General features: G+C 36.9%; 1 protein-coding gene across 1 annotated transcript in view; it reads right to left on the bottom strand.

Annotated features, from left to right (window-relative positions):
* FAM135B (family with sequence similarity 135 member B) overlaps positions 1-26,022 on the bottom strand; it is a 312,399-nt gene that overhangs the window by 113,186 nt on the left and 173,191 nt on the right. The window contains exons 3-4 of the mRNA XM_027845146.1: positions 18,411-18,550; positions 10,135-10,205 (exon numbers count right to left, since the gene is read on the bottom strand). Coding sequence (XP_027700947.1) covers positions 10,135-10,205; positions 18,411-18,550 — 211 coding nt within the window. The remainder of the gene's footprint in view (positions 1-10,134; positions 10,206-18,410; positions 18,551-26,022) is intronic.

Raw genomic sequence — 26,022 nt, 5'->3', positions numbered from 1 at the left:
AGGTTGGCATTAAAGATGATGCAAGACCTTTTGTCTTTAATTACCAAGAGAAACCACTGACTATCAATTTATTGATTATTGATACACCTTAATTAATAAATTGATTTTAATACCCAGAAATTTTATTAGCGATGCAATATAATAAAGAAAAAATAATGCATACATCCATAAGTGTGATGCAGAGGAGGAAGTAATGACATAAAGGAGACTAGTTTAGGAAAAAGTCGTGGCAGGAAAGACCACTTTCACTTGGGAGGGATTTACAGTGGAGGCTGAGCCTTGTATCAAGGGAAATCATTTTACAAGTCAGAGATTAAGAAAGAGTATGTTTAGGAAATACTAGGGACCAACCTGAAAAGACGTGGAGGACTGAGAGAGTTCAGGATGAAATCAGGGGAAACTTACTTTTCTCGCCTATCTGATATTTGAGTGTCTGAAGAGCAGTAAAAGGAAGAGAGAAGCCACACTGAATAGCACCTTAAATGCCTAAATAAAGAGTTTATATTTTCCATTTTTTTGTATTGCATTGTATTATACGGTATTGTGTTGTGTTGTATTATGTTATACTGCATGGTGTGGTGGTGTATTTATACAATAGGGGATTATTGAAGGTTTTTGAGTGGTGGAATAATGTAGTCATACCTTTTAGCAGTATATGTATGTATGTATGTATGTTTGTGCATGTGTGTGTATGTGGAGAGAGAGAGAGAAGTAAGTGTAATAAAAATCAGTTATCTAAGAATATTACCTTATATTTATATGCTTTTATTTTATATATACTATAAGTAACTACATGGGCAGCTAAGTTGCTAAATGGATAGAGTGCCAGGCCTAGAGTCATGAAGACTCCTCTTTCTGAGTTCAAATCTGGCCTCAGACACTTACTGGTTGGGTGACCCTGTTTGTCTCAGTTTTCTCATCTGTAAAATAAGCTGGAGAAGGAAATGGAAAACCTTTCCAGTATCCTTGCCAAGAAAATCTCAAATGGGGTCACAAAGAGTCAGATACGACTGAAAAACAGTGAATGATGAACAATGTTGTATTTATTCTCTATATACATATAAATACATTCACATCTATATCTATCTATATACATATGTACATAAATACCTATATACATACATACATACATACATACATATATTATCTCCCCAGATAGAATTTAAGCTCCTAGTATTTAGGAGAATGATTATTTCATTCTTTGTGTCTATACTCCTACTATAAAGGTCTGAGCTTGGGTGGTATCACTGAGAGTGAAAAGGGAAAGGCAGGTTTGAACAATATCAACAGGATTGATCAACTTAGTAATTGACTAGAATGAGAAGTGGGTAATTAGAGACAGATAAAATGGGAGTATCAAGAAAAATAGGAAATTTAGAAAGAAGGGTGAGTTTAGAGTATAATTGATGAGTTCAATTTTGTGTATGTTGTGTATAAGGTGCTGGCACATTATCCATCTGGATATATACTTCAGGCAATTGTAACCACTATACTGAAACAAAGGGGAAATATTAGATATATAGATTTATCAGTAATTTGCATAAGGATGAGATTTGAAGGTATGGGACTGGATAATATCATTTAAAAAAATAGAGGGAGACTAGAAGAGGATTGAGGACAGAAATTTGTGGTCCATCAACAGTTAAGACATGGGAGGAATAAGAAAATAAGCCAAAGAGACTCAGAAGAAGCAGTCATACAGGTAGGATAAAAATCAAGACAAGGAAGGAGAGAGCATCCAGGATGAAATCATTCTGAATATTGTCAAAAACTGAAAAGCATTCAAAAAAGATGAGGACTGAGAAAGGTCACTGGAGCATTCACACCTTTGGAAAAATTAATTTAGTGCATAGTGGGGTCAGAAGTCAAACTGAAAGATATTAAAACATGATCAAGAGGTGAGAAAATGGAGGCTACAAGTATAATGGACTTTTGATGAGGGTTTTTCTGTGAAAAGGAGAAATGCTTGTAGGCTAATAGATTAAGGAGATATCTAGGGCAAGGGAGGATTTTGAGGGTGGAGAGAGGGACACCTGTATATGTTTGTAGAATCATCAAGGAAAGAGTCAGTAGATAAGAAGAACATGAAGATGAAACATAAGGATAAAGTTCTTAGAGATGGAGACAGAGACAGAAAGGGTAAACTAGAGGAACAAAGAAGGATGGAATCAAAGGGAAAAAAGAATGAAGGAGGGGAAGGGGATGAGGCAGGGGGGGAGGAAGGAAGAGAGTCAAAAAGGAGAGGAGGAGAAAAGGGAAACAACCATATCTAAAGGAAGACTACCAGGATTGTGAGAAAACTGCAGCCCATGCCACACAAGGATCAATTAAGAGAAAGTGTGGAACACTTAAACTAAACAAGAGAAGATTTGGGGCACATATTTTCTCTTTCCATATTTCTAAAAGGAATTTATCAGGAAGGAGAAAAATAAAACTTAGCTTGTGTAGCTCCAAAGGATAGAACTGGAACCAAGTACACCCAAGTTAGAGGGGGGCAGATTTTAGCTCAATATAAGGGAGAATTTCCTAACAACTAGAATTGCCCCCAAGTGGAATGGCTGATGCTGGGACCTAGTGAGCTGCTCATTCCTGGAGGCTTTAAAACTAGAATGAATGATGTCCCAATCCACTGTAGCTGCTCTTTTGGAACTCAGAGATTTCCACAGATGAGACCATCTAGGCCAATGATGTTAAAAGCAGTACATCTTTAATGTGTTTACTTTATATCACACAAGGAAAAGCCCTTTAACTTGAGTTATGCAGGAGGAGAGAGGATGAGGATACATTGAGACTCTAGTCATCAGTACAGCAAGGATACAACTGCATGTCTAAAAAGGTAGAGTGCATACACGATGCACACATAAGCAGTTTAAGGGCCTTTGATATGATTACCTTCAAGCTATGGTAGAAGGAAAAAGGTTATCAAAGATCACTTTACAAGTTCCTGAACGAGTAGCCCATATATTCAAGGCTCTCATCATTCCTTACAGATTGGTGTTGGCATGCCTGTGGTGTCCTACATATATAATGGGGTTACTCTAAAAGGAAATGGATAGCCAGGGGGTGGGGTCTCCAACTTCTGTTATCAGGCCAGGAGACATTAGCTTGAAAGTTGACATTTTCAGTGAGGATGATTCCATTTAGAAGAGGTATCAGAAAAGAGGTGGAGCAGAGGCACTAGGCAAGATGAGTAGATATGTATAGAGCAGAGACAGCCTTTTTCAAAAAAAGGCTAGGTCTCTCTCAAAAGAGATTCTTTGGGTAATCCAAGGTTACCAGTTGTTATCTAGAGGCATGACCTCTGAGGTTCCCTTCAGCTCTAAATAAAAGTCAGTGTTTTTCCTTTGCAATGGCACTAAAACTTTAATAATCCTAGAGCATTATTTTTTTTCTTCTGGACATAATCTTTTTTATATCCAGGATATGCTAGAGACTCATTATTCTTGAATGCAGTGCAATTTAATTTGCAGAGATGAGGAATTCCCTGTCCTTATAATCCTTCCTGGCCTCTGCTTTCTCTTCCTCTTGTTTAATCATATATTCATTGACCACCTCCCACTCTCATTTTTATTAAACATTCTGTCCTTAAGGAGAGGAAGCCAGTTATAAAAAGGTAACCCAATGGGATCTATATGTTTCAGATGAGTATTTGTCTTCTAGAAAGTGTTCCTGATTCAGTGCTTAGGGATTCTAAGTGTTTTTCTTTTCCCCTTCTATATTTCTATTTATTTGAAGTGATTAGATTCTTCCCTGACGATCAAAGGGACAGACCCTCTCAATTTGTTCACTTGGCCCTCAGTCTGACTGAAGTCACACACTTGCCCTCAGCCAACTACTCTTCTAGAACATGATGGTGTGGCAGTTAGAAAAGTCAGTGGGGCATCTTAGGCAGTATTAATAGAGGTATGGTTTCCAAAATGAGTGGGGTATAGTCTGATATCAAACCACATCTGGATAACTATGAACAATCCTGAAGCCATATTTTTGGAAAGACATTGATAATCTGGAGCACTTTGAGAAGAGGTTGTTCAGGATGGTAAATGGACTTAAAATTCTGCTATATATGGATCATTTTAAGGAATAACAAATGTTAGTCACAGAAAAGAGGTTTATGAAGGAGGACGGGTGATCCCTGTCTTATAATATCCATACTACAATCGAGTAGAAAGGTTATTAAGATAGGACTAGTAAAAATGGATAGAAGTTACAGGAAGGCAGATTTGGGGCTCAGTATATGAAAATCCTTTCTAACAATTGGAGCAGCATTGATAGACACTGAGTTGCCTTTCACTGGGAGTCTTTCACCAGAGGTTAGGTGGCTACTTGTTAGGGGAGTTAGATGGGATATGGTTGATTCCTTGATTCAGAAAGAGTTTGAAATAGATCTCCTAGGTCCTTTCTGACTCTGGAATTATAATAATTTCATGATTCTATTACTTTGAATTCTCTTTCAGATTATACTTTTCCCCTTTTCTTGACTCTATTCTTGCTAAGCTTCCTTGCTTACTACAAAGTCTGATTATTTTTACCATTCCAAATTCCTCTTGTTCTTAGTTTGACTGCTTTCTAAAACACTCTAGAAACTTTATTCCCCAGTCCAAAATCTAATCTCTTAACCCCATCTTTATTAATTTATTTTTCTGCTTCTCTCAACCCTGGCAACCACTCCCAATATATAAGCATTTACAATTCTCTCTTGGTTGGTACTTTTAAAACAGGCAAAGGGGTGCCATTATTGGATGGGGACTACAAATATAGCACTGAGTTTGAGTGGACAATTGCCTGATTCTTCATATCATCATCAACACCACCACCACCATCACCACCATCATCATCACTCATAGAGGTAGCATGGTTTAGTGCAGGAATCAGCAAACTCCTGCCTGCAGGTCAAATAGAGCCCACCACCTATATTTGTATGGCATTGATTAAGGAAATTCCTCACCAGGAGTTCCCTAACCCAAAGAAATCAGAAGTCTAGCTTAAAAACAACAAACAAACAAACAAAAAACTAGTTTGAATTTCTTTAATGCTTTAACATTTGCAAAGGGTTTCCTTCAACCACCCTGTGAGGTCATCAGGGCAAATATCAACTCCATTCTATAGATAACTAAGCTGAGGTTTAGAATTGTGATTTGCCCAAATAGGATAGATCATATGTGTGAGTATGGATACAAATTCATATAGCATGACTCAATGCTCTGTGCTGTTTACAGAATTTTATGCTGTCTCTGTGTATACAATGTGGCCTGTTTTATAAATTTGTTAACTTGACTGTCCTCATCCATGCGTATTTTTGCATTAGGTTTGTTATAGACTTGAAATAATATAGTCTCAGGATTGGAACAAACTTCAAAATAGAACACTTTATCTGTCTAGTTCACTGTCAATCTTTAATAAATATTTGTTGAGTTGCAGAATTGAAAGATGTGTACCATCTACATGTAGGTATCTGACCTCTGTTTAAATACCTCCATAGTTGAGAAATGTTCTATCACAGAGTCTCTAATATTCTCCCAAACAGACCAAAGGGCTATGTAATTCAAATAATAAGATCAGAGCTCAAAGAATTCTCCATACAAGCCACCAACCTCATTGACCATAGACCATTCCTGTCCCCTAGTCTGCAGGGTCTTGTGATCTAGCTAGAAAGTTCTGACAGTAAAGTTGCTTCTAAACTCTGAGACTCAAGTTTATGCATCTATAACATATATGAGAAGGTGAGTTTAGACAAGGGTTCTTACTCTTTTGTTTGTTTCATAGGCCTTCTGGATATTCTGAATAAACTTATTGACCACTTTTCTGAATAATGTTTTATAATGCACAAAAAAAATATACAAGATTACAAAGGACACAAATTATATTAAAAACATAATTTATATTCTTCTTTACAACATGTCTAATATGAAAATACATTTAATAGGAATGTATATGTAGGGTTTATATCAGATTGCATGCCATCTTGGGAACAGAAGAGGGAAGGGAGGGGGAGAAAATATAAAATTCAAAAGCTTATAAAAGTGAATGTTGAAAACTAAAAATAAATTACATTTTTAAAAGATCTAATTTATTTTTCCATTCAAGTTCATGACCCCCTGAAATGTATCCACGGGGCTTCTTGGAAGTCCATGGTTCCCAGGTTAAAAACCCCTGGTCTAGACAATCTCTAAAATCCAATTTCTAATTGTTTTATACTCTGTTATTACATATTCTCATGTTTTATGTTCTCGTGGCCCTTTCCAGAATGTTAATTCTCTGTCCTCCATTTTCACATTCTTTATTCTAAGATCCCTTTCAGCTTTGGTGCTTTGTGTTCTAATGGTTCCTTCCAGATCTAACATTCAACAAGTGCATGACTGTACATGCAATACGAGTCCTCTCAAAAAACCTTTGAGACAAAGTATTCTGATTTCTTAATCAGGCAAAAAATGCAGTAAAGAAGAGCGTCTTTGACTCAGACTCTAAATATAGCTTTGTCTTCATACTAAACAATAAAGTGTATCTGTCCATCCCCTCTTATTGGGAAACTCATTAGGTAGAAGTAGGAGATATATTTTAAACATTCTCAATACAGTACAAGTAACACTACAGACTCTGTAGGCAACTACTAATACATAGTAGCATTAATTAAAAAAAACTATCAAGGAGCAATATAGCTAGGTGGCCCAGTAGATAGAGCATTGGGTCTGCAGTCAGGAAGCTCTAAGTTCAAATACAGCCTCAGACACTTAATTAGCTGTGTGACCTTGGACAAGTCACTTAACCTCTGCTTCCCCAATTTTCTCATTTGTAAAATGAGACTAATAAAAAATACCTAACTCCTAGGGTTTTTGTGAGGATAAAATGAGATAATATTTATAAAGTTTGCAATATCTGAAAATCTTAAAGCATTAGATAAATACTAGGAATTATTATATTACTAATATGATTATTATTATGGAGCTATGAAGACTTTCAAAGGATTACAATGACAAACAAAAACAATAAAATCTGATTTGAAGAACCAAACGTGATAAACAGTAAGCATTCATAAATAGCCTTCCTTATCATCAGAATCATATATAATGAATGGCTAGATCATCAGGCTTGAGTCTTCCCTTGAATACAAATCAGAAATGTTTCTAATTTAGTGCTTTTGACGTATAATTTTAACCAGACACAAAACCAAGAGATCACCATATGTGGATGTGGTTTTGTGGATATGATTTATGAAGGACTGTATATTTTGGGTATGTATTTTCAGCATTGTTAAAATATGAAATATTATTATTTCCATATATAACTATTTCAAGGGTCTGTGGGTTCGATAGCATAAGTACTCCCTCCAGTGATACAGAGGACAGCTTAGTAGGATCACAGAATTTGAGAATTTGAAGGTCTTCAATGGCTATCCAATCCAACCAGTACACAAAAGCATTGTTTTGATGATCAGATGAGATAAGGTATAGAAAGCCTTTGGCATACCTTACTGTGCTATATAAATGTTCACTAGCTATTGTTATTATTAAAAGGAGTGCCCAGGGTCACATACTCAACAAGTGGTCAACGAGTTTATGTTTGATGACCTCCAGGGAGAGGGACGCACCACCACCTTTAGAGGCAGTCTATCCTACTTTTAGATGGTTCACTTCATTTGTGGCTAAATCAATCTTCTCTGGTAAGCCAGTAAGCCTCTCTGAATTTATTTGGGTCCATTCTTGAAGCCTTGCCTACTTGGTAGGACTGGCTTTCTCTGCACTGCTCCACAACCATGGAGAGCTCCAGGTCACTGGAGAGAGAGCAAAGGAGGATTTTAGTAGCCTGCTGTTGCTGGTGGTGTTGCTGTTGTGGTTGCTACAACCCAGGAGTCATTCTGGATTCCTTATTATCACTCACTCCCCATATAATCTCCTGCCAAGATCTGTTGATTTCACCTGTCCATCCAGGATACTTTCAATTCAATTCAATAACCATTTATACATAAGCATCTGAGTTTATTCAGCCTTGCACTTAGGACTAGAGATATAAAGGTAGACGCGACATAGGTTTTGCCCTTGAGGTTAGTACAGTCTAATGGGAATGAAATTGCACATGTAACTATGATTCAGGGGAGAAGGAGAACTTCCCATCATCTCTGGAATACACCTCATTTTCTCCTCTGCTGCCCACTCTAATGCAGGCCCTCATCTTCTCATGCCTTGATTAGAGCAGTTGCCTGCTGATGGATATGCCTGCCTCAAGTCATTCTCCACTCCAGTCCATCCTCCATTCAGCCACTAAATTGGTGGTCCCAAAGCTTCCTATTGCATCCAGGACCAAATAAAAATGCTCTCTTTGGCATTCAAAGTCCTTCATAACTTAGCCACCTCCCATCTTTCCAGTCTTCTATGTACCTTACTCCCAGACTCATACTCTTTGATCCAGTGACATTGGCCTCCTGGCTGTTCCACAAACAAAACTCCATCTCTCAGTTCCTGGTATTTTCTGTCTTCCCCCCATTCCTGGAATGTTCTACCTTCTCTATTCCAATTACTTACCTCCCTGCTTTTCCTTAAGTCCCAACTAAAATCCCACCTTCTACAGGAGGCCTTCTACAACCCCTCTTAATTACAGTGCCTTCCCTCTGTTTATTGTTTCATATTTATCCTTTATACAGATTGTTCTGAATATATTTGTTTGCATGTTGTCTCCCTGGTAAGATTGAAAGTTCCTTGAGGGCAGGGACTGTTTTTTACCTTTCTTTGTATCCCCAGAGCTTAGCAGAGTGCCTGGCACAAATTAGGTGCTTAATAAACGTTTATTGATCGATTATTGTGGAAAACATTAGATTTGCAGCAGAAGAACTTAGCTCAAATAGAGGCTTTGCCATTTACTAGCTGTACAAGCTTCTGCAAGTCAATTTACCTGTCTTGGCCTCAGTTTCTCCACCTGTAAATTGAAGAGGAGTGAACTAGATGAACTCTAAAGTCCATTCTAGTACTAAATCTTTGATTCTATGAATCTCTTTTCCTCCTCCTACTCCTAAGGACTTTGAGAAACTGGAATATATCTGTCTGAGGGTGATTTCAATGGTGGGAAGACTCAAAGCTATGCCATATGAGGACCAGTTGGAGAGATGTCTAGCCTGGAGAGGAGAACATAACTGGGGTTTGGGGAACACAGTTAATGTCTTCAAGTAACTGAATGGCTATTATGTGTAAAAGTAATTAGACTCATTTGGTTTGATTCACTCCCTATGGGGCAAAAATACTATAGGAATAATGTGTAGATGGGGAAAGAAGTTAGAGATATGCAGATTTCACAACATAAAGAAAGAGCTCTAATAATGAGAGTTGCCCTACAATGGAAGTAGTGAGCATCTTGCCACTCATTTAAGTAGAAGCTAGGTAACCCCTTGTTAGCTACATAGTAGGCAGAAGTTATGTTTCAGGTAGACCTGGCAGTGAATGACATTCTGTGCCCCTTTTCACTAAGTCTGAGATTTTTTATCTGAAAAAACAAACTCTTTATAATAGCTTAAATAACAAGGAATGGAGAGAATGTAGAATTTATATTCAAATAGAGCTGTGATTAGATCAATGCTGGTGCTGATCACAATCCACCCAAGCCTATTCATTCTGTTTGTCCTTTGTTCAGACCCTTCCATGAGTTTGCTCTGAGGATCCACCCAAGGTACTAGGGGTCTTCATCACCTTCTCTTGACATTGTGAGGTTACCAAAAGACCCAACACTCTTTGCCATGGGACCATCATTTCATCTTTTTCTTTTTGTATTTTTTCAATGCCAACCTTTATACTACTTCTTGCAACTAGTGGGTTACAGTCTACACACACACACAATACAAATACATGTACACATATACATATATATGTAGATAGATCTAGAGCTATACCATTTGCTTTTCCATCTGAGTGATAACTATTTTCAATTCTTCAGAGATAATAGAATTTTATATCTTACTACCATAGAATAAGTTAAGGATTTTATATCTTACTTAATTATCACCAATTTTTACCATGAATTCATGGATAAGCTATAGGATAAGAAAAGCATGCTCCTTGTTACCTGAGGAGCTTGCTCCTTGAACAGTACCCCAAGGAAAAAGGACATCAGGAGGAAGCATTAATAGGATTAAACTCTCAGGGTTATACTCACTGTTGCTCACTCTCTGTAAAATGAAGGTCCAACTTGAGCTGGAAATCTACTTCACTTAAAGCATTTTCAACCTACAAAGAAAAGGAAAACCAATTTATTCCAAAAGCCAATTTCTGCCCCAACTCAAATATTTGATATTTCCCTTCTTGAGAGAATTGCACCAGTGAGCATTCAAGTTATTGAATTTATTATTCAGGGTAGAAGAGGCTGCTAGACAGTGAGAATTTCACAGCAAGTTCAAGTTTATTACTACATTTCTCTGAGATGCCTGAGATGGGCATTTCCTCTCCTCTAAAACCGTGTCTACTTAGTGATTGATAGCTACCCATCCTTAGAATTCACAGACATATATATTTACAAAAGGACTATTTCCTTTCTTAGGTTTTCCTAGAGAACTTTATATATATTTCTAATTTATTCCATATCCTCTCAAGAATTATACTTAACTCTGTGTGCATGCAGAATACCCTTAGTAGATGGTATGTAGAAAGTAGAAAGGTATGGACTCCATATTTTATTCAGCTCAGTTCAGCAATCATTTATCAAATACACTATATGTGCCAAGTACTATATGAGGCATTAAGGATAAGGGGGGGAATGAAAATAGTCCCTACCCTCAAGGACCTTTCATTCATCTGTCTAGCTTTGGTGCTTTGGTGCTTAGGAATAGAAACTGGACCTCTATATTTGGAACTTGCAGGTAAGATAATGTTCTTTACCAATGAAAGATGGCATCTTCTCTGCCAACTAGTCTTAAAAAGTTGCTCAGAGTACTAAGAGGTTAAGTGATTTGCACAGACTCACACAGAGGTTCTTTGTCAGAGGCAGAATTTGAATCTAGGTCTTCCAGGCCTTAGGACCACTTATCCACTATGCCATGGTTTTTCTAGGTACTTCATAAACATTTATTAATCAATATTCTGTTGAATTATACCACAAAGACCAGTTCTATTACAAATAGGTTCTCTGGTCTCTTGCTTAAGATGCATTTTTGTTCAAAGTATTAAAGTATCTTTTACTGTCTTTCAAGAATATACATAGTGGTGGTGACCAGGAGGAGAGGGTAGATAATTAAGGTTGCTGTAATAACTTAATTATACTTTCTAGGTGGATAGAATGCTGAGCTTTGAATCAGGAAGACTCATCTTCATGAGTTCAAATTTGGCCTCAGATGCTTACTAGCTATGTGACCCTGGACAAGTCATTTAACCCTGTTTGCCTCAGTTCCTCATCTGTAAGAATGAGATGGAAAAGGAAATGGCAAACCACTCAAGTATCTTTGCCAAGAAACAGCAAATGGGCTCATGAAGAGTTGGATACAACAGAAAAATGACTGACCAACAACAAATTTGTCTAATCTCTTTATATATACCTCTCCTCTACAACAGAATATAAATCCCTTGAGGTCTAGAACTATTTAGTTTCTGTGGTATCCATGGTAGTTAGCATAAATAGCTCTTTGCACATAATGGGCACTTAATAATTTTTTCTCAAATTTACAGTTTTAGTTTTCCCTTGAATTACAATTATAGGTTCATTTTCCTTCCCATTAGACTATAAATACCTCAATGGCAAGATCTATGCCACATCTACCTTTATATCTCCAAGTCCTGGGCACAGGGTCTATAAAACCTCAGATGCTAATATGTATAAATGGCTACTGAATTGTATTGAAAGTATCCTAGATTGAGGATGGTTCAGATGTCATCTTGCCTTACAACAGGAGGATGGATAAGACAACATGTTGGATGTTAACTGACAAATGAGGGGTATTGATATAAGGATTATAAGAATTCTGACAGTGGAGAGATCAGTAAGAGCTGAAGGAACTGAGTAAGGTTCCACGTAGGAGGAGAAATTTGAGCTGGATCATTATGCATGGGCCAACTGTAGGTAACACACCCAGGAGGGTAAGCATTCCATTTTGAGGAGAGTAGGGAATGAAAGGAGCAAGGAATTGACATGTTTACATTAAACTAGAAATTCTCTTCAATATTGAACTGTTTATAAACCCTCTTCACTTCCTTCCCTATTACTTCAGCTCCTCATCAAAATGTTTTCTGTATTTTCAGTAGGATTCAACTACTCTAGTCTCCTCTTGTTGACTCCTTATATAGGCCATTCATTAATAGCTAGTGATTGGGAGATGCAATTGCAGCCCCAAGCTTCTTCCTAGACATGATGACAACATTGAGGTGGATGGCATTCCTGAGACAGAGAGTGTCATGAAAGAGAGGGAGGCTAAACCCTGAGACGTGTTGTGCTTAAGTGGGGGAGGAAAAAGATCCATCAGTGAAGGAGACTGAAGAAATAGGAAGAGATGTAAGTACAGATCAGGAGAGAATACAGTTCTTGGCACATAGCAAGCTCTCAATAAATGTCACTGACTAGTTAATGGGAAGCCAAGGAAGGGTAAAACCATAAATAAGAAGATAGTGTTCTAACAACAAATAAGCAATTATTTAATTTTATTTAATTAATAAACAAAGAGATGAATGGGTAAAATGATTGGATAGGTTAAATAGGACAGAAAATATCAATTGAAACATTATTAGGTAATTAAGAGGTTTTTGATGCCTTTGGGGAAAAAAAATCAGTAGAGTAATGGAATCAGAAGGTTAAGGCCTACTCTCCTAAGTGATGAGTCCTTGACCCAGACCCAGAATGACATTTCATGAGATTCCCCATCCATGCTGCTCACTTTTGTCCCAACTCCTCCACCTATGGGCACCCTTTTCCCTCCCCCATCTACCCTGCTTTCTGGCTTCTCTTTATGTTTTATCCTCTCTTATTAGAATGTAAGCTCTCTGAGAGAAATCTCCTTTCCTTAGATTTGTAACCCCAGCACTTAGCACAGTGCCTGGCACAAAGTAAATATGTAATAAATTCCTTACCTATCTATCTACTGAATAGGTGGCACAGTTATAGAAAGGAAATAGGACAAAGAATCACTAGGCATAGATTTCTAGCCTCAATTTGCCACTAACTCCCTCTATGACCTTGACTAATGATTTTTCCTTTACTGACCTCAAGGTCTATATGAAGGGATGGGTCTCTAAGATCCAATTTACTTCTCAGAGGGTTTTGATGACGGAAAGGAACACAGACCGAGAGGGCATTGAGCTTCTGTGATAGGTAAGGAGTGAAATACCATAGAGAGGACAAAAGTGAATTAAATGGATCTGCTCCAACCGCCAGACAAAGCATAAAAAAAGAAATAAGCAATAATGAAACCCACAGATGCAGATGAATGCTGTGTATCTAGTTGTATAGACTGAGCTCACTTCTCTCTTCTACAATCCAAAGATCGAGTGTTAAGAAGCAACAGAAAAGGGGCAGTTAGGTGGCACACTGGATAGAGCACTGGCCCTGAAGTCAGGAGGACCTGAGTTCAAATATGACTTCAGATCAAACATTTGACATTTACTAGCTGTGTGACCCTGGACAAGTCACTTAACCCCAATTGCCTTAAAAAAAAAAAGAAGCAATGGAAAGATACAACAATCTCATTTGATACTAATACTAACCCTGTGAAATAAACAATCATCAATCAAATGAAAAAAATACAAAACATATTGTAAACCTTAGAATATTCTATATGTGCTTGTTATTCAGTCATGTCTGACTCTTTGTGATCCAGTGGACTGTAGCATACTCATATTGTGCATGAGGTTTTCTTGTCAGATACTGGAGTGGTTTACCATTTCCTTCCCCAGTAGATTAAGGCAAACTAAGGTTAAATGATTTACCCAGGGTCACACAGGTAGTAAATGTCTGTGGTTAGATTTGAACTCATGTGTTTCTGACTCCAGGGCCAGCATTCTATTCACTACTCCAATTAGCTGCTTCCTACAAATGCTAGCTATTATTATTGTTTTTGTTGCTATTATTATTATTATTAGATATAAAAATAGAAGAGATTTAGAGTCTATCAAGTCTAACTCCCTCATTTTGCAGATAAGTTAAAACTAAGAGGAGAAAGATTAAGTGACTTACCCAGGGTAACATAGTAAATTTCTGAGGCAGGATTTGAATCCAGACCTTCTTGACTCCAAGTCTAATGCCAGACCTCCTACATCATACTCTGTCACCATCATAATCATCATTCTCCTCCTCTTCATGTCCCTCATAATCATCTCACATTTCTACAAGTTAGGATTCATAAATCATTTTTCTCATAACAAACTTACATGGTGAGTGGAAGGGTGATGTAAGTAAATATTATCTGTATTTTATAGATGGAGAAAACGAGTTTCAGAGTGGTGATGTAGCTTGCCCAGCATCAAAGAGCTAATATCTAACCTAACCAGGACTCCTTGAGCTGAAAGACTCTGATTCCAAATCTAAGTGTGCTTTCCATGGTGCCATGACACCACACACAAATGGCAATCCAACTTCTCTGAGACTGAGTAATGACTAGAAGGCATATCAGATTTTTCTTCATGAGAATATTTTGATCAAGTAAAATTGGAAGAACTCTTATTGAAAGGCTTCTCTGAAAACACATTCCTGGATAAACATAATCTAGTGAGACACATATGCCTAGAATTTATATTTAGATTCTCAGAGTTTAAAAATGTCTGTTCAAAAGCATTGGGGATGCCACATTTTGCCGAATACAAATGACATAAATGATCATGTCTCTTTGCCTTGTTGTGCATTATAAGGTATGTAATGCAGCACACACAGTACTCAAAATATCATCTCTTACCACCAATTATTTGGAACCTAAGATCCAAACAAACACCATGTATGCTTTTTCCCTGGTGATTTTAGATCCTTCACTGGTTCCAGATTTCAATTGGCTGTGACATTCCTCGTAGACAAGATAGATAGTACAGGTTGGATGAGAGCAAGAGTGCTAAAAAGCTGTATGAACAACCAGACTAGAAGAGTACTGATACACCCTTAAGATATATAACATTTGAATTGGAAGGGTCCTTAAAACAGCCAGAGCATTTAGGTGGCACAGTGAATAAAGTGTTGGCCCTGGAGTAAAAAAGACCTGCATTCAAATTAGGCCTCATACACTTACCAGCTCTGTGGCCTTGGGCAAGTCACTTAACCCCTGTCTGCCTCAGTTTCCTCACATGTAAAATAAGTATAATAACAGAACCTAACTCATAGGATTGCTGTGAAGACCAAATGAAATAATAATAATGTAAAATGCTCGACACAGTCCTTGCCACATAATAAGCACGATATAACTGTTAGTTATTGTTATTAAGATTATTTTTTATTATTAATAATAGTAGTATCATAACACAGGGTATTATAACATGAACCTTATAATAACAAATAAAAAAGAATGTTAGACATGGACAGCTCCTGCCCTCACCTCAACTGGTTGAAGTCAAAGAGAGTTCTCCCCCACCATGCTGCTGAAACTGATTTCGTCAATGTCCTCTTTATTGAGAAATCTAATGGCCTTTTTTTTCAGTCCCCATCCTTGATCTCTCTGTAACCAGTGATACTGACTACTCCCTCTCCAATGGCTTGACATTCTTTTCCTTCTCATGTCCTTCATTATGTTTTCCCTTATTGTGCCTATCTTCTTTCCTATGTCTCTCATTGTGAACTCATTGCACCTCTCTTACTGGCTTCTCCTTTTCTCAGTTACTTAATGAGAGTATTTCTCAGTGTTCTTTCACTGCTTTTCTCTTCATCTTTCTATTTATGCCCCTCTTCTGCCCCTTGACAACCGCATTCCCTCCCATATTCAAATATCTCTAAATCAATGACTGACAAATGTCTATTTCCATCCCTGTTCCCTCTCAGAAATTCTAGACAAATATGCTCACCTGCTCTCCTCAGTGAGTCAATAAGCATTTATTAAGCACCTACTATGTGCAAGGCAGTGTACTTGTGTTAGGATACAAAGAAAAGCAAAAGAAGAGTCTGCAATAACCTTCTGGATTCCCACTAACATTTCAAACTGATTATGTATAAAATTGAACTTTGTTCCTTCCCTTGAAACTTACAAAGTCCCTACTTTACTTCTATGTTTTGGTTATTGGTATCATCATTCTTCCAGATTCAAAATCATACCCTGTTCTTTGATTTGTTCATGCTTCATATCTAAGAAATAGTCTTAACTAATTATCATTAGCTATCATGTCTTAACTATTTTTTCCAAACTCTCTCTTATCTGCTCCATCTGCTATATTTCAACTTCCGCTATAATAGCACAGGTCCTCATTGCTTCCTTACTGGATTATTGCAATGGCTCCCAACTGCCTATTGAGTAAAATGGAAATAATAATAATAATAATAATAATAATTTAAATAGCAATATATATGTATAAATATAAATATACACACACCATTTGATTCTTACAACATTACAAAGTAGGTACTGCTATCATCTCCATCTTCCAGAGAAGGAAACTGAGGTATCGACAAGGACAATTATTTGCCAGAGTCACAGAGCTAGTAAGTGTCTGAGACAGGAATTCAGCTCAAATCCTTCTGACTTCAGGTCTTGGGTTTTTTTCACTTTGCCACTTTACTTGACATTCTATGCCCTTCACAATCAATTATACTCTTACTATTCCAGCTTTCCTACTACTTTCACCTTACACTGTTAGCCAGATGGGCACAGTCCTGTGAATATCCTGTGTTCTTTTGTGCTTTTATGCCTTGAATGTGTTCCATTTCCCTTCCTTTACTCCTGAATGTCTACCCATTTTCTCAAGTACTTCCTAAATATTACCTTCTCCAGCCTTTTCTGTTTCACTCTGGTAGTTATGTGTTATCTCTCCCTTCTGACTTCAGATAGTATTTTGTTTATTCCTTGGTGGTACATGGGACAGAATGCTGTACATGGAGTCAGGAAGACCTTTTGAATCTTGTCTCAGACAATTGCTAGTTGTATGACCTCAAGCAAATCACTTAATTTCCCTTAACCTCAATTTCCTCATTTGTACAATGGGTCAATAATAGTACCTATTTTACAAGGTTGTTGAGAGGTTCAAATGAGCTAACATACAACCCCAAAGTCTTAGTGCATTTTGAGACATCAAAGCTTACTAAATATTCAAAAACCTTAAAAATTCCTTTAAAACCTTAAAATATTCAAAACCTTAAAGCACTATATACATACTAGCTATTGATTTACTTAAAATGTAGTATAATTGCATTTGTGTCATGTTCCATGAGAATATTGATTGCGTCTTATCTGAATTTGGTATCTTTTCCAATAACTACCATAGTGCTACTCACTCAGAAGACATTTAATAGATATTTATTCAATTTCAATGAATTGGTTTAAATTTGAAAAGAGAATATTAGAACAAGAAAGGACCTTGGAGATTATGTACTTCAACTCCTCCATTTTAAAGTTGGGGATTAATAGATCCATGTCAACCCCAAGGCAGGTGTCTAGTGGCAGTAAAATGACATTGTCTTCAGCCCTTATTCTGTTCAACATTTTAATCAATTATTTGTGTAAAGCAGTAGGATGGCGAGGTTGTCACATATTTGATGGCAGGAGGCTGAGATAGTTAACATATTGAATGACAGAATGGGGGGGGGAAGACCTCATAGATTCACAGACACATCAAGTGTTACAGCTAGAAGAAGCCTTTGATCTCATCTAGTCCTGATGAAGGAATTTAGGATTGCAATAAGTTGGTGTGATGCCCCTAATCTAATAAGACAAGATTGAAGAGGGATAAATGTAAATACCTATAGATGAGGGTTCAGACACTGGACTATGTAAATACAGAATGAAGTATCAATGATCAGACAATGATTAGTTCATGTGAAACTGGACAACAATTCAAGTGAAAAAAATTCCAGGGCTCAAGGTAAGTCAGAAGTGTAATAGCAACTGAATGAAAGGATGTACAATGTATTGAGATGGGGCAGGAGGACTTTCCTGGAGAAAGATCTACAGTGAAGTGTGTGTGTGTGTGTGTGTGTGTGTGTGTGCACGCACGCGCACATGCGAGCAAGTGCTCTGTCACAGATACCCAGGGTAGGATGTAAGGATGGAGAGAAATGAGTGTATCAACTTTCCATTCTATCAAAGAGGCAGGCCTTCAATGGGAAGACTTACCCACCTGAGTTGTGCCTAAGTAGTTTACTGATTCAATCTCCAAACTGATTACAATTACTTCATATGCTTTGTGATCATTGATGTAGTGGAATCTCTTATTCAATTAAAAAACCTTGCTCTCAGTGACCTCCCACAAACCCTAATGCTGCAAGTCTCAGGTCTTCAAGAAATGAAGATCAGCCTCCCCCTATGCAAAGGTTGGGGACCCATGCCTTACCCTTTCCCCATCTAAGAGCAAATGCACTCGAAAAGTCATCAGCTCATTAATGACGATCTCTTCATTCCTGTACAAGATTTGAAATATCCGACTGTTCACAGTGTTGTCTTGGATACTTGCGGAACCCAAGTTGGAGACCTCTGTAAAAGAAAAATGACAATAAGCTATATGAATCATGATGTGTATTCAGGCCTATGAGGTGGAGCTGCATCTAAGCAAGGAGAAGGCTGCCATATAAAGAGAAGCAATGTGGTATTGTGGGAATGGAGCAGCCGGCCTCAGAGCCAGAGAAGAACTGCAATCATGTCTCATACCTGTCTTAAACTGGCTGTGTGACCCTGGACAAATCACTTAATCTTCTAGCTATAAGAAATCAACTCTGCAATTTGCAGAGGAGGTACACTAGAAGAGTGAGTTTCCTCCCCAGTGAGCTCCCTATAGCACTGAAATTATTGGTCTAGTTTCTAATAATAATAATAACAACATGTCTACCATTTATATAGTGTTTTTAAGATTTTCAAAATGCTTTATACGTGATGTCATTTATTCTTCACAATGACCCTGTGAGGTAGGTGATATTCTACAAACTAAAAAAAAAATTGAGGAAGAGAGAAGATGAATGATTTGGCCAAGGTCATACATTCAGTGAACGTCTGAGGCATTATATGAACTCGGGTCTTCCTGATTTCAAGTCCAGCGGTCCATGTACTATGCTGTCTAACCAAGTCATAAATGCAGAAGAAATCGTTGAAGAGAAAATGAGTGAGATAAACTTATACTAAATATCAGAATTTTGCCACTGGAAGTACCTAAGAAGAGCACCTAGTTTTACTTGCCCCAAAATCTTTATGACATTTCTGACAAATGTTTGTCCAGGTCCTACTTGAAGAACTCATTTATAGAATGGAGACAATAGCATGGACATCCCCACCTTATTGTGAAGTTCAAATGAGAAAAATGTATCAAAAGTGCTCTGCAAAATTTAAATTATTATATAAATGTGGACTATACACACACACACACACACATTAATTGTAACAAGAAGACTGTGAATAGTTACCAAATATGTAATATACACTTATCTCCTGAGATGGCCAGGATGGGTACAGAACAATGGAAGCTGGCATTACTGCTGTGTATCCTTTGAGGTCATTTAGGCTGTATAACAGAAGTAAAACGTTTTATCATATGCAAAAGATATCCTTCTGAAATGTTGACCAGGGACTTAAACTCTGTTTGTTTGTTCTATTCCAGTCCTATTATCTTTATCCTAAACCATAATCTGCTTTGTTTGTTCTTATTGTTCAGTTATTTCAGTCATGTCTGACTCTTTGTGACACCATTTGGGATTTTTATGGCAAAGATACTGGAGTGCTTTGCCATTTCCTTCTCCAGCTCATTTTACAGATGAGAAAACTAAGGCACACAGGGTTAAGTGACTTGCCCAGGGTCACACAGCTAATAAGTGTCTGAGGTCAGATTTGAGCTCAGGTCTTCTTTACTCCTTGTCCAGTGTTCTAACAACTGTGTCACCTAGACGCCTATATGCTGTTAACCTTTAGAGAAACCTGGTAATAGTGTGTGTGGAGGGGGGCAGGGAGGTGTTCTTTTATACTAAGCTCACTATGTTCCTTTTCCCTTATTTCTAGTAAAAGGAATCTGATTTAGGTCCAATGTGAGGAAGTTCATCCTAACAAATGACACCATCTAAACGTGATGTGGGTGGCAGTTAGAATTTCCTTTCCATGTTTAACATTCTCTCATATTCTACAAGTTCAGTACTACCTGAGGTTACATCTATTATATGTTTCTATAGGAAGAGCTTCCTTGTCATTACAAAATTTCGTGTTAATGAAAAAATGCTAACAGTAATGATGACCAATCTCATATATACAGTTCATCATGTTTTATAAATCATGTTATCTATATTATCAGTTAATCAGTGGCATTTATTGTATTAATGTGGCTTACTGTGAGCCAGGCACTTAACCTTTACAACAAGACTCGAGAGGGAAATCATGAAATTGTTGACAGTCACAGAATTCCAAAGTTGGAAGGGACCTCAGCAACTATATAGACCAACCAATACATTAACCTAAAATATGATGCCCAGTAATACAGATGCAGTTTGAACAAGGCAGAGTACAGTAGGACTAATATTTCCTTTTTCCTAGAAGCCATACTTACCCATGCAATCCAAGATCAAATTTACTATCTTATCTGCTAGATCACACTGCTGACTCACTCTGAGCTAGCAGTCCACTAAAAAAATCTTAGTTATTTTTTTTTCCTCATACAAAATGCTATCTAAATATGCCTCTCCTTTATTGTATTTAGGATATCAGTGTCTTGGACCCAAGTATAAGACTTTACACTTGTGATGGTGACTAGACTGGAAACCATACTATTCTAATAATGACAGAAGGAAATGGTGATGTTAGCCTGGAAAACAGAAGAAAGTGTGAACAAGAATAATCATTGTCTTAAAAAAAAGGTGAAGGCTTAACATACTGGGGTGGAATAATTCCTGATATAAATAGTGGATATGAGAACAGAATAATTCCTGGTGGCTTTATAAGAAGACTAAAATCCAATGGATAGAAATTACAAAGGACAAAGTTTCACATTGTTATCAGAAAGCATTCCTAAGCATTAGAACAATCAAAAAGGTGGTTGCAGTAGGTGTAAGTGATTCATCATTAATACAATGCTTTAAGCAAAGGTTAGAAGATGACATCAGAAATCATATCAGATATTGAGTTATCTGCCTTCTGATGCCCCATCGAACTCTAATTTTTTTTAACAATTCTATGTTATTATGCTCTATTTGCCAGATGAGGACACTAAAACCCACAAATTCAAGGTTATTTGCCTAAGGTACCACAGGGAAATTAATGACCAAGAGAAGACTTGAACCCAAATGTGTTGAATTCTAGTTCAGTCTTCCTTACATTACACTGTCCCTTTGAAATGGATGTTCCACTGCTCAATTTATTCCCCTTCTCAGACCTTTATCAATGGTATTACATCAATGACATACATTTAGCCTCTCTACACTGAAAGGAAATGACTTCAGATATTTATTCGAAAGTTCACCATCACCTTGAATCAATAAATTCTAATTGTGAGGAATGGAATGGTCATTTACTGAAGACAAAGAAAAAAAAAAATAAGGCATTTTTACAGGAGAGCTTTGACTGCATTCAGCACAAATCAATGTTGTAACATAATCTGTGGTCTTGCCTATCAGTGATTTTCTTGGGCTTCACCTGTCATTTGGAAGCTTTCCAGGTTCTAACACAATAATATGTCTGGAATAGCCAAATTTTGAACTTTGACTTCTTTCAGCTGCTGAGAATTATTAGGAAGAAAGAACGAAGAGGCTGCTAAAGGAAATTAGCTGTTTAGGATATGACATACAGGAAGCAATCTCTCTCTATGAACATTAGGACACAGATTCCAATGTTGACTCTGCCACTAATTTTTTGTGTGTCCATGAGTGAGTACTTTTCTCCTTCTAAGCCTCAGTTGTCTCATCTATACAATGGGAGTATTATACTAGATACTCTCCCAGGCCCTTGGAACTTTAATGTTCTATCATATTCTATAAGGCTTGTCAAATGCCCTTCGATTGGGGAATGGCTGAACAAGTTGAGATATATGATCGAGATGGAATACTACTGTGTTATAAGAAATGATGAGCTTGAAAATCTTAGAAAAACATAGATATACGTGCACAAAATAATGATGAATGAAATAAGCAGAATCAAGAGAACTTTGCATACAGTGACAAAAATATTGTTTTAAGAATGACTTTGAGTGAATGTCGTTCTATTATAAATACCCAAATTAACTACTGCTATCTGTATCCAGAGAAAGAACTGATAAATAGATGTATAGTATATTTTATATGTATTTTATATACATATCTCCATATTTGTGTCTAATGATAGCCATCTCTAGGGTGGGGTAGGGAGGGAAGGAAAAAATAGAAAAAGCAACAAAAGTTATATAATAACTTTATTATATATTTAAAAGGAATAACAAGTTGTACATAATAGATTTACAATTTCATGTGCAATCATCTTTTTTTTCCCCATTCCACTATGTTATGGAAATGCTTTTTTTTCTTAAGTTCAGAATAAAATAAATAAAATAAAAAAGAAGAATCTCCACAATCTTAAAGAATTACATAACAGTGACAATAATAGCAACTGTAATACTAGTGATAGCTGGTCAATCTACAGGATTTTATGGTTTGTGGACAATATTACCTATAATATCTCAGCCAAACCTCATAATATCCAAGTAAGATGTGTGGTAGGCATTATGATCCATGTTCGACAGATAAGGAGATTGAATTTCAGAGAGGTAATTGAAGACAAGTAAGTTAGACGGGGTTAGTGCTTAGTCTCATATCTTTGGTCTTTACACTGACAATGTTAGTTTTGATATTTGTTTTTTATCTAGACCAGTGGTTTCTCTGGCATAGGGAATCTCAGTAAAATAATTTACCAATGGAGACTCACCATCATCTGCAATTTATAGTGTCAAAGAGTTGCTTGGGTAGTGGGGTGCAGAACCAAGATGGCAGAGAGAATCCAGGAAGTTGCCTGAGTAATACCTCAGGAAAAAAAAATAAATCAAGCCTTTAAATGGATTCTGGAGTGACAGAACCCACAAAAAGTTGAAGTGAAACCATTTTCCACCTTAGGATAATTTAGAAGGACTTCAGAAAAAGGTCTGTCTCACGTGGGTAAAAGGGGAGAGCGTCCCAATACAGATACAGAAATAAATGACTATAGTAATCTACTGGTTGATAAACCCAAAGACTCCAGTTTCTGGGATAAGAACTCACTATTTGACAAAAAAACTGGAAAATACTATGATAGAAACTAGGCATAGACCAACATCTCATACCCTGTACCAAGATAAGGTCAAAATGGGTATATAATTTAGACATAAAGTGTGATCCCATAAGTAAATTAAGAGAGGAAGGAATAGTTTACCTCTCAGATCTATGGAGAAAAGAAGAATTTATGACCAAACAAGGTATAGAGAACATTATGAAATGAAAAATGGATAATTTTGATTATATTAAATTAAAAAGGTTTTGCAGAAACAAAACCAATGAAACCAAGATTAGAAGGAAAGCAGAAAGCTGGGAAATAATTTTTATACCTAGTGTTTCTGATAAAGGCCTCATTTCTCAAATGTATAGAGAATTGAGTCAAATTTATAAGAATACAAGTCATTCTCCAATTGATAAATAGTCAAAGGATATGAACAGGCAGTTTTCAGATGAAGAAATTAAAACTATCTATAGTCATATGAAAAAAATGCTCTGAATCACTATTGATTAGAGAAATGCAAATTAAAACAACTCTGAAGTACCACATCACACCTGTCAGATTGACTAATATGACAGAAAAATAAAATGATAAATGTTGGAGATGTGGGAAAATTGGAACACTACTGTGTTGTTGGTGGAGTTGTGAAATGATCCAACCATTCTGGAGAGCAATTTGGAACTATACCCAAGGGCTATAAAACTGTCCATACCCTTTGATCCAGGAATACTACTACTAGGTCTGTATGCCAAAGAGATCATAAAATAAAAATGGAAAAGGACCCACATATACAAAAATATTTCTAGCAGCTCTTTCTGTGGTGGCAAAGAATTGGAAATTGAGGGGATGCCCATCAATTGGGGAATGACTGATCAAGTTGTGGCATAGCAATGTGATGGAATACTATTGTGCTGTATGAAATGATGAGCAGATGGATTTCAGAAAAATCTGGAAAGACTTACACAAACTGATGCTGAGTCAGGTGAGCAGAACCAGGAGAACACTGGACAAAGTAATAGCAACACTGTGCAATGATCAACTATGATAGACTTAACTATTCTTAACACTACAATGATCCAAAACAATTCCAAAAGACTCACAATGGAAAATGTTAACTACATCCAGAGAAAGAACTATGGAGCCTGAATGCAGATAGAAGCATACTATTTAATTTTTTTTTGTTTTTTGTTTTTCCCTTCTTGTGTTCTTTTTTCTTTTGTTCTGATTCTTCTTTCACAACATGACTAATGTGGAAATATGTTTAACATGATTGTACATGTATAACCTACATCAGATTGTTTGCTCTCTTGGGGAGGGAAAGGAGGGAGAAAAATTTGAAATTCAAAATCTTTTTAAAAATGAATGTGGAAAACTATCCGTACATGTAATTGGAAAAAAGAAAATATCACTAAGAAGAAAAAAAGAGTTGCTTGGGGCACTGAATTACTTGTCAGAGAGACATGACTGCATGACTTTGAAACCAAATCTTTATATGATATGTCATGCTGTCTCATATTCAGTCACATCAAGATAGTGCTTTGAAAATTACAAAACAATTTCTTGACACCAAATATGTGAGGTTAATAATGTAAATATTCATATCCTCATTTTACAGATAAGGAAACCAAGACTCTATGTGAAAGAATTTGACACGAATTACCCAACTGTTGATGAGGGGCTTGAACCCAGATTATTCTTACTCCAAGTCCATACACCAAATTTTCCATCATTCCCTCAGTCAGTCAACAAACATTGAGTAAGCACTTTTTATGCATAAGGCACTTTACCAAGTGCTAAGGGTACAAAGAAAGATTAAAAACATGATCCTTGTCTTCAAAAAGTTCACATTCTTTTAGAGGAGATAACCTGTAAATAACTATGTACATACAAGATATATAAAGTGCAATTGCAAAGGAATCTCAGAGAGAAGTGGAAAAGGGGCATAGAAGGGAGAGGTAGAGTAGGAAAGGCTTCCTACCAAAAAAAAAAAAAAACCATAGAATTTGCGCTGAATTTTGAAGGAATCCAGGAAAGCTTAGGCATGAAGGTGAAAATTGAGAGCATTCCAAGAATGAGGGATAGTCAGTATCAAGGCACAAAGTTGAAAGATGGTGTGACTTGTGTTTGAGAAACAGAAACTCATTACTTACCTTCATGCTAAGTCTATATCGACATGAGAGATTCATGAAGTCTTGGAATTAAGGAACCTCAAAAACCATCTAATTCTTCCCACTTCTGGTCAGGAATCTCACAGACTCTGATGAGTTTATTTAGCTTACCCTTGCTGGGGAAGGCATTTTCCTAACTGACCCGAGTGTTTGGATCAATGTTTTGCCATATCACTGAACACTTCTGGAATGACTTCAGCCTAGGTCGATGCACAACTTGACACAGAGTAGTTCTTTCCCAACTTCTATAAACAAGATCAAGATTCAGCCTAATGAGAAGATCATCATAATTAATGGCCTTTCCATCTGATGAGGTATTAAAAACTACTGCCAGGGGACTGTGGCTAGGTAAACCAATTGGTACTCAGTGTCTCATAATCATTTCACATTTGAATCTGCACTCAGGATGCAGGATTTAATAAGCTCAAATGAGAATCACTTTTGTAGGCAATTAAGTAAATTATCCCCCTTTAGGGAGCCTACTTAAAAGGAAGTGATAACATGGAAAGACAGAAGGAAGAGCTGGGAGAATTTTAAAAAGACAAAAGAAAACATGAGCCTTGTCAGTTCTCGGGGAAATGATCATTTGGGCAA

This window comes from Vombatus ursinus, unplaced genomic scaffold, assembly GCF_900497805.2.
Source record: "Vombatus ursinus unplaced genomic scaffold, bare-nosed wombat genome assembly UNPS02005236.1, whole genome shotgun sequence".
NCBI lineage: Eukaryota > Metazoa > Chordata > Mammalia > Diprotodontia > Vombatidae > Vombatus > Vombatus ursinus.
The sequence above is the reverse complement of the archived record's forward strand: the minus strand, read 5'-3'. Positions and strand labels throughout refer to the sequence as shown.